Raw genomic sequence first — 10,069 nt, 5'->3', positions numbered from 1 at the left:
ACCAATAAATAAAGTTAAAAACAACTTTTTCTTTAACAGTATTTTTATTTATCTCTAAACTTAAAAACAAAACAAAAACAAACCCTAACAACATGAATTGCTAAGATGTACAAGTATAGTATATGAATAAAGGTACGCTTTAAGTATCAGAAATTATGTGCATTATCTATAAGGGAATGGGAAATGCATGAAGAAAAGACATGCAAACAAAAGCATATGCAAACAAGACTATAAACACTGGATGTCTTTGCACCCATGAGGTGCTAGTCTATGACAATCCCCACGCAATACATGTTATTTACAACAGATCCATTCTATAACAGTATTTCTTTGTTTAAAATAAAGAGAATGGTGTAGACTTGAAATCTGCTTCCAGAAACTGCAAGAAGCATCCTTGAGCACTAACACAAAGCAATCACTTTCGTATGTTAACTCTATTATTACAATGTATAGACACTTTATAGACCATTAAAACCATCTAGTAACTGATAGGTAATTGCTCATTTGTAGACTATAGCAATGTAAATCAGACAGAAGCTTAGAGAAAAATCATACTTCCTTCCTCATGTAACATGTAGGACTTGCTGCTGCTGTTCCATTTATACTCCTTTTTAATGTAAAGATTCATTGTCTGCCTTACGACTATTTTTAGAATTTAAAAGCAACACAAAAGCATGGATATTATATTTTTCTGAGACTTGAATAAAAATGTCAAAATCAAATCAAATACTGATGTTATTAATTTTCATAAACATATTGCAATGCAATCCTAAATAAAGTTTCCTGGGAGTAATCCCTATTGACCTCAGTGGGACTTACTTCTGAACAGACATGTATAGGATTGCACTGTTAGATAGGTAGCTATCTGTCAGGATTATAAGCTTTTTGTGCCTGCAATGGCATAGCTATTTCCAGAAACCTTCTCCTCAAATATGCTAGGGCTGGACTACAGCAGTCTCCACTCTGGTTGTTCTGGTAAGCACTGCCTCTGGTCCAGCCCTCCACAACCCTATTGGATGTGATATGGGCAACATAGGTGGTGACCTGGCTAATAGATAAGCAACCCACAGCAGCCACACCCACAAGTTAAGCTCCTATCCTTCACTCTCCATCTACACTGGACAAGTCTGTCACCATCAAACTGCAGGATTTTTTTTCTTGTACCATTAAATATGGGTAACTACAATACAATGTTAAATGACAAGTTATTAGTTCCTGACAAGTTATTAGTTCCTTGAACTCTGATGTATATGAACAACAGTTAAATTAATATTAAACTGTTTTTCTTTGCTATGATATTTATGCTAAAAGGAAGGTTTAAAAGGTAATTGCTTTGATCATTTTTGTAAGATCTTACATTATGGATATCTTTTTGAAAACAACACTAATCAGAAAATCCTGGCACAGCATAATCCTAAACATGTCTACACAGAAGTAAATCCCATTGAGTTCAATGAGACCTACTTCCAGGTAAATGAGTATAGGATTGCAGAGTTATTATTAAAATACTCAAGTATATGAAAGTGAGTGAACATTTTAAAATAGGCGCTCTTCCTCCTAGCTTTCTCAAAAAAATAGGAAGAAAAAACATTTCAAGAAAAGAGAAAAAATCAAGAAAGATTATGCACATTTGCCTTGCAGGTAAAATATTAATTGCATTAACCGATTAACTAATAAACGTGTTTTGTCTAATTACTGTAGGTACTAACAGATACAATAACTATTAAAAATGTATGATGTATCTTGAAACCACTTTTTTTTAAATTACGTTTCTAAGTAAAAGTCACTATAGATATGCCCCTTATATTTACCAGAAAGAGATATTTTAAAAAATGATTACCTCATTGGCCATTTCCAATAATACAGGAGAAGATGCATTTTTTATCACTCCATTCAGGTACCTGGACAAGACAAAAATAAAATGCTGCTGCAGATTCAAAGAAAAAGCCAGCACTGAAGTCTTAGTATCTCTCTCTCACACTAGGGCTAGAAAGAAACTGACCAAAGAACATGTAGGTTAGCTTAAAATATAAATATTTGCAAAACAGTCATGATCAGCAAACTCTCCTATTGTTTCTTCCTCATGAGCAGACTAGAAATATCTATTTCACATCACAAGGAAAAAAGCTGACATTATGTTGTATAAAATAATAGCTACTTCACTGACAGACACACAGATAACAGGCTTACTGCTTTCAGAAACTGGGATTTTGCGCCCAACATTTGAAGATGGCGTGTGTGTGTGTGTGTGTGTGTGTGTGTGAGAGAGAGAGAGAGAGAGAGAGAGAGAGAGAGAATATTACCCTAGAAGCTCTTTGGTTATTACACATCTCCCGATACCATCAAACTGAATGTTCCAGTTTGTCTGCACTACTAAGTTGGTGAGTTCAATGTGATTTAGTACACGCATGACTCAGCTTGTCATGTCCCAATGCCAAACACCTTTTATCTTCCAAGCTGGAAGAGTCTCCTACAGATGTGAGTCAGGACAGGAGTTTTTCTCAAGGATCCTGTAGATCCAAAGCCAGCCAGGGGAGCAGTTAAGAGCACATTGACCACTGTGGCCAGAGTTCATACTATACCAGCAATGAAGAAAAATCCAGATTTTCACTGCTTTATTGAGCCAGAATCCAAAGCTCCACTGCCTCACTAACAACCCCAGGGCTGCTCACTTCCCTGTAAGCACTAAGCACAGAAGACAAAAGGACACCCTGGATGTCATGCTGTGATGCTGGACTACAAGAAACCATGCTGGGGCTCTACCCCTTTAAATCCTCATTACTTTTCTCTTGATATTAGGCCTTAATAACTCTACAACCCTGCTCCGCTGTTTATAACTGAGCTCAGATCCCTGGCAAAACCAGTATTGCTTTGACAGGGACTTCTTTCTGGAATTTCTTCCACGTCTTGCAGAACTTAACCTCTTCTCATTCTCTGGAATCTTCTCTCTGTTACCAGATATGTGCTAACTGGTGCTGGATGACTCAAGCTTCAGCTAAGCTCCACTCAAGCCTTGCTCCTCCATAGGATCCCAGCACAGCCAGTACAGAACATAACCTATTGTGCCTGGTTCTGATCCGCATGTGGCCAAGGGTTGGGCATTTAACTGGTTAAAAAAATCTGTTCAAGTTCAATGTTGTCAAAGAATGGTTGAGTATTTAAGGCATTTGTTTATTAGAACTGTTAACAAAGACAGAGAAGTTAGGTGGACAATAGACAAGGAATGGTGCAACACACTGTTACCCTACTAGAAAGTCTACATTACTGCAGAGTGGTGAAATTCTCATGTTCAGATACCCCCACTGCAGACAGAAATACCAGATACTGAAAAGCCAGATGGTTCTTATTCATCCCCTTACCACTTATACCAGCTAGAATGCCTTTTCTTTTCATGATCATACTTTGGACGCATTCATCTCCAAGAGCGAGAAAAGATATTAAAGAAGCAATTGTGGTATCCAGAGCAGCCAGTAGGGAGAAGAGCAACTCTCCTCGGCGGTTGTTTTTTAAATAACGCCACATGCACTGCCTACCACTTCCCACTGTAGGAGTAACTTAACCCCGCTGCAGCAGCAGTTGATGCAGGTGTGCTCCCCAGCCTTGGATGCTGGGGAGGATAGTTAAAACATGGGTAAGTAAGTAAGCTGGACCCAAAATTACTCTGTGGACACAGAAGCTCAACTGCAGGGCTTATGACAGAGGGTATGTCAGGTGTTTTGGCACACACTAGATCAGGTACCAGCTATGGGAAAACTTGCATAGCTTCCCCTCCTGCTCTTTGTAGCCAGGGGTGAAAAAATAAAAAGCGGAATATAGCAGCAGTTTGGTTGGAAGATCTAAGAGGAGGATAGAAACTAACCTATACCTTTATAAAGATTAGCTGCCCCAGAATGGACTCAGTGCACTCATGCCTCGTGAGTCAACAATGCTCTAAAATTTAGGCCATTAACTTGAAATGCGGATGTACCACACAAACATACTCCTATATGCTAGTCTTCTCACAAAGGAACTCCTACATCTCTACTTCACAAGGCCTTTGCCAAGCCCTTAAACACACACAATTGTGCTTTTTATAGAATGGACATCTGTATTTGATTGCAACAGATTATTTATAACAACCAGGCAAAAGTTCATAAATTATGATATATGCTACAGTGAATTCTGATTGTGAATGCTGACAATCCCAGATACATTTTGTGAATGGCTGAAAGTGGATATATATTTCCCCACATTTCAAAGGACGGACAAGTGAATGCTGATAATCACATTTCAAGACTCTCAACATTCACTGGTTTACCTCTAAATTTTCATACATTCATAAAATTAGCCTGGAATTGTCAATATTCACAGGTGAATGTTCATTTTTACTAAATTTTATGCACTCACTCTAACATACCTTTCTTGTAACTAAATGAATTTTGCAAATGACACATCTAGAGAGTTCTACTTTATGTTGGGGATGGGCAATCTGTGGTCCTCGGCCTAATTTTGTGAAGGTGGATGGGGTGGGGGCAGTCCAGAGGAAGAAAAGGAGGGTGGGAGATGAAAACGGGGGAGCCAAAAAGAACAGAGCATGAAAGATGGGGGGAAGCTCTGCAAGTGATCAGTTCAGACCTCTGGCAAGAGCAATATGTTCTTTCTCCTGGACAGGATGGGAGACAGAAACAGACAATGGGGTGGGGGGAGAGTGAGAGAGAGAGAGACAGGTGGAGTTGGCAGAAAGAAAGGGAGAGAAAAGATGTGGCCTCACCCATTTTTTACTTTAGTCCCACCTATCACGGACATGCGACACTTGACAAATTACCCCTGAGAGAATGCTGCCCTCAACAGAAAAAAGTTCCCTACCCCTGATTAGACCTTGGCCAGTTGATGACAATAATGTGCTTTTTCAACCAAGAAACAGTTACCTTTGCTGAACTGGTGGTCAGGTTTGCAATGCCACTGTATTAAAACACTGGGAACATTATTCATAGTCTGTAGAAACATTAAAAAACAACAACACTGCAATGTCACTGGTAACTGTCATGGAGCCAGTATATGGATATGATGGAAGAAATGAATGAAAGGCCAGCCTCCAACACAGCCAGCAAAAATGGTGACTGAGTGAGCCATCTGTACTCGCTCATAAGACACCCATCCCCTGCTTTCTGGCAAGCATATAGTGTGGAGACTTCCTTAGCAGAAAGCTGTACTGTGCTAGCCAAACTTTATCCAAAATCAGGGATTAGGAACCATTTTGGGTCCAGAGCTTGGATTCCCCCCCCGCCCCCCCCCCCCCAAATCACCCCACCAGGCTGGTTGATGTCAGAGGATGGAGTACTGTACCGTGACATCAGGGATGGGTCCCTGCCCTGATCATTGAGTCCCTGGCTGAAGCACCAGCTAGAGCATCTGTTGGGGATCCTGCTTTGCTCCATCTAGGCAGAGTGAAGCTGACTCCTCAACTAAGGTGCCATCTCCTCAGCTAGTCCCTCAGTCAAAGAACCACCTTTGCTCCATCTGGGTTTTCTCTGGCTAGGTGCCTTCCCCACACAGAGAAGGTAGCAGAGCAGCAAAGCAGTCTCAACCAACTTCACTCCTCCATTGCCTTCGCCACATGGGGAAGGTGACAGAAGAGCAATGCAACTGAACCAGCTTCATGTTCCCTGCACAGGGAAGATAACAGAAGAACAATGTGACAGAGGCTCAGTCACTCTCCTTCCCCTCCTCCCCTTTGAGGGGGTGGAGCTTTGGGAGGGGCGTTACCTGAGGCCCCGAGGGCCAGATGGGCTGGTATGATGGGCAAAATTTGGTTTGTGGGCTGGAGGCTCCTCACCCCTGGTTTCCCACAATGTTATCTATTGCAACAAGGAAATACAGCAAAGAAAAAAAAGACTATTAGGAAGAGGAGGGGGAGGAGGAAGACAGCACTATGAAAACATGAAGGTGTATGGTACTGCTGGTTTTAGTGGATTTTAATTATTACTTTTATAATAATAAAGTACATAGACATTTAAACTGTCAATCATCCTACCGGTTCTCTGTGCGTTGAAAGGCAGTGTAGAAATGGATATATGTATCTATATATATAGGCAAGAAGAACACCCGGTAGTGCTAACATCTAGTAATACATTCTCCCTCACTGTGAAGCTAGTTGTATTCTTAAAGGTTCCTAGATCTTCCTCTCTCTCAATCTCGTGTGTGTATGTGTGTATCACACATCACTTAAAAATGTGGTTCACTGAGAAGATAGAGACCTCACACAGTCAAATGGATGATTATACAGTTAATTGTTCCATTGCTGGAAATAGTTATTATGTTCACTGGGGACGAAAATAGTTCTATTATGCTATGCAGTTTACTCTGAACTTACTGACCTGTTATTCTCAGTTCATGCATCACATTCACACCAACCCTGACCACTTGCAGCACAGGTCAGTATGTGACCTAAGCACCTTTCCTCTGGAATTTACATAATGAAGCAAAGGGTAAGACACAACTTAATCTTTTCTCTACTACAGGTTTAATATCACAGTTGCTCTTGGGATACTTCACTGATAAAAGCAGAACAAATGAAAGAAGATCCCAAATGTGAATAAAACAGTATGTGAATAAAATATTCTCAGTTTTCTTGAACCATGGTAGTTGGATTAAGTATAATCAACATGACTTAAACACAGCATTGTATGCAAATTTTTAAACAATAAAAGTAGATCATTGTTTTTATATTTTCCTTTTGATTCATGTATTATATATCATATTATCTAGCTTTTGTGGTAACTGTTCATATATCTGCAATTCTAAAAGAACAAGGCTCTGCTTATTCATTCTGGCTATTCCACTCCAGTATGCAATATTTTTTTCCTAATTTGGGAAGAAGAGCATCTATGAAGAATAAAGAACACATTACAAATACTGTGGTGACTTTAATATGTTGCAACAGATTGTTAATAGAAGAGAGAATGGTACTGTGGCTGCTTTTATATCAGTGCATATCTATTCCATAACAGATATTTAAGTGGGTCAGCTTGCCCCAAGGTCTAAAATGCATTTGTTTATTTTATTAGGATACTGTTAGACCATAAATATCAGACATCTATAATCACAGGTACAATCTCACTTGCCATGCAGACTCTTCAGATGTCAATCCATATGGTAAAATTTTAATTGCACATCTCTACCAGATATCAATACGCCCCAATTATGTTGCTGAGATGTCTATGTCAATATAGCTACAGATAACCTATAACAAGTTTCAATTACAATTTATTAACTCCAGGTGCACATAATCATGTAACAGTTTTATGAAATGACATATTAAAGGTTTATGCCTCCTTTAAAGGGTTTTTTTGACACCATTGTTTCTAAAACAGGCAGAGCCCCAAATGTACAAATTAAGTTGTAAAACCCCTATATTTAGATGTCATCTTTTATTTAATAACAGTGTAGCTACTATTATAAATGTTTCTTATAATATAGGCACACTCAGCCTGGATAATATATAAGTGCCACCAGTACCATTCATGATACTAAGGCTAGCATGGCAACTCTCAAGAATGCACTTGGAATATGCAATAAAGAATATTGCTATAGACTGAGGCCACAATCCAGCACAGGACTAAGCCCACTGAAGTCAGTGGGTCTTCAGCATACACAGCTGTGGACTGGATTGCGGCCTAGTGACATTCCCATTATCTTGCCTAAATGCCACTTCTCCTGAAAAATTCACTGGTAGAACTAGAACTGCAGTCTTTAGACGTGTGGATGGTCAGCATGTATATTCTTTAAAAATATATACAGCAAAACAGAACATTACGTTCCATAACATAATTTGGATTACAAGTTAGCAGGTAACCCTCTAATGGGCTGGGAAACTCATACCTTTGATAGTAAGCTTCAATTGCCTCTGTAGTATGATGTTTGGCATGTGTTCTTTTGATTAGTTTCTGAAAAACAACAACAGACCTTTATAATACGCCAAACAGAAATCCAGCACAAATCACAAAAGCCCAAGAAAACCCTGAAATCCTAGACTAATACCCAGAAATTATTTTTCATTTATCTATGGAATGAAACATTTTATGACTGTACTGTAATACAGCATATATGTAAAAGGCAGTAAGGTCATAGTAATTGAATCTAAGTAAGTTTGCTGAGGGTTACAGAGGGCAGAGAAAAACTTGTTCTCTCTTTCAACCTTTATATTAATTTCCCTTCAAATCAATTCCATCCAAGTCCTCTGCACTCTGGTTTTACAATTCAATTGGCATTTTTAACCAGGAAGAACATTGCTTAAAAACAACTTATTTGAAAACTACAAAAAGTAATTCCATTGAGACTTGCCACTTGACTGACACCTGTCATCTCATGATAAATGACTCCATTTTCTGCCTCTCTTGCCTTCTGCCACTCCGGCAATGGTCATTTATCATCATCTCTGTCAGCCATGGAAAGCAGCACTGACAGTGCAAGTCAGCAAACATTTAGCACATGGAACCACGCAACACAGGGAAATTATTATTGTCAGAATAATAATGGTTTAGCATAATTTATTACAGGTCCACCAAATAAGCAAAGGCTAGATGTTATTAGACAGATGGATGGGTAGGCTTGGCAGCCATCCACTGAGACTCAGGCGGTGCTTGATGTGGAAAGGGGAACATCCTCCAAACCAATCAGAAAGCTGGCAGTTCAATTACAAAGAAATAAAGGGACATTCATCATTCAATTAGGCACCTGTCAACCCTCACAAAGGAGAAAACTTCTAACCTGGTACTCCTGGGAGAAGATGCTCAGCAGAGTGGACTGCGATTGACTGGAACAAATAAAAGAAGGACAAAGTTAATTACTGGAGTGCACTGCAAAGAAACAAAAGAGAAAGGAGCTTCAAAGGTAGGCCTGCTGCCCTGTAATCTAACAGAACATGAAAACAAGTGTGGAAAAGTTGTTCCAGATGAACACCTCAGACAAAGGCTTCCTACTGCTAGGTCAAGGAGAGAGTGAGAAACAGAGTTTATGAGGAAGGGAAGAGGGGAAAAATGTAGCAAGAGTTTCAAAGCAAGCTGGCATGTTGCTTTGACAATCCGTTTCCAGCTTCAGAACCCACAAAGTGGGATATTGGTAGCACGTACTGAAGTTCGGAAAGAAAACAAAGCAGATTTCCATTAACAGTTGATGGAGCTAAATTCCATTAGCCATAGGAAACATACCAATTGTTCATTGGCAACATATTGAAATTCATTTTGTTAGCAGCAAGGGAACCTCTTCAGTAGCTGTCTCATATTCAGGGGAGAAACTTAGCTCTCTGTCAGAAGCAGCATATGGGACCACTGTAACATTCCTACTAAAACTGATGTGCTTTGAAAATAAAAACTTTCACAGCAGGAAGCTGAGATTCCCTGGGGTCGGTCATTTCCAAAGGCTGCCATAAGCTTCATTCATTTAAAGCTCCACTCAATGTCAAACACCTGGCAATGAAGCAACCTGGAAAACATTCTCCCCCAAGAGAGATTTTCTTTCTCTCTCTCTCTCTGTCTCTCTCTGAATAGTTAACATTTAGAAATGGGAGAAGATGTTTCGCTCCCTCAAAAAAGGCAATCAGTACTACACTGCTACTGTTTTCAATTGTCCTCTGTGGATATATCTACCCCATCACATCTTGAACACAATTAATTACTTCTGATATATTTTACTTCCAGATGCAACTCAAATTAGTTTCAATAAATTGACTTTGTAGTACAAAAAGCAAAATGAATAATTTAACATTTTCCTCTTTTACAATGTGGTTTCTCAGTCTTATTATAAGTAATTCTAATATCCAGAAATCACAACACAAAAATTGTTGAATTTAATTTGGCGTTCATGTTTAAGAGTGCTATCTAGAGACAACAGTAACAACATTGTCCTAAATGCATTTTGCACTCACTATGGAATAGTAACAAAACATTCTGGAATAGTACCCTTATTTTGTTAGTAATAAAACCAGAGGATATTCTGAGTTTTTAAGAAAAATTGATCTGGAGATTAACTCAGATTGAGATTAATCCTCATAGCAAAGGATTCAGTCTTGCCTAGCCTGCAGGCGTGGAGT

General features: G+C 39.2%; 1 protein-coding gene and 1 long non-coding RNA gene across 2 annotated transcripts in view; one reads left to right on the top strand and one right to left on the bottom strand.

Moving 5' to 3' along the window:
• Positions 1 to 10,069, top strand: part of LOC146357293 (uncharacterized) — a 534,301-nt gene that overhangs the window by 199,336 nt on the left and 324,896 nt on the right. The gene's annotated exons all lie outside the window — the stretch shown is intronic.
• CDIN1 (CDAN1 interacting nuclease 1) overlaps positions 1 to 10,069 on the bottom strand; it is a 186,995-nt gene that overhangs the window by 125,078 nt on the left and 51,848 nt on the right. Inside the window, exons 2-4 of the mRNA XM_084844521.1 lie at positions 8,749 to 8,794; positions 7,861 to 7,925; positions 1,841 to 1,901 (exon numbers count right to left, since the gene is read on the bottom strand). Coding sequence (XP_084700647.1) covers positions 1,841 to 1,901; positions 7,861 to 7,925; positions 8,749 to 8,794 — 172 coding nt within the window. The remainder of the gene's footprint in view (positions 1 to 1,840; positions 1,902 to 7,860; positions 7,926 to 8,748; positions 8,795 to 10,069) is intronic.

This window comes from Heloderma suspectum, chromosome 1 (genome assembly GCF_057233095.1).
Source record: "Heloderma suspectum isolate Gila_16-S chromosome 1, 16-S_ref, whole genome shotgun sequence".
NCBI lineage: Eukaryota > Metazoa > Chordata > Lepidosauria > Squamata > Helodermatidae > Heloderma > Heloderma suspectum.
Note: the sequence above shows the minus strand (reverse complement) of the source record. Positions and strands in the feature narration are given on the sequence as shown.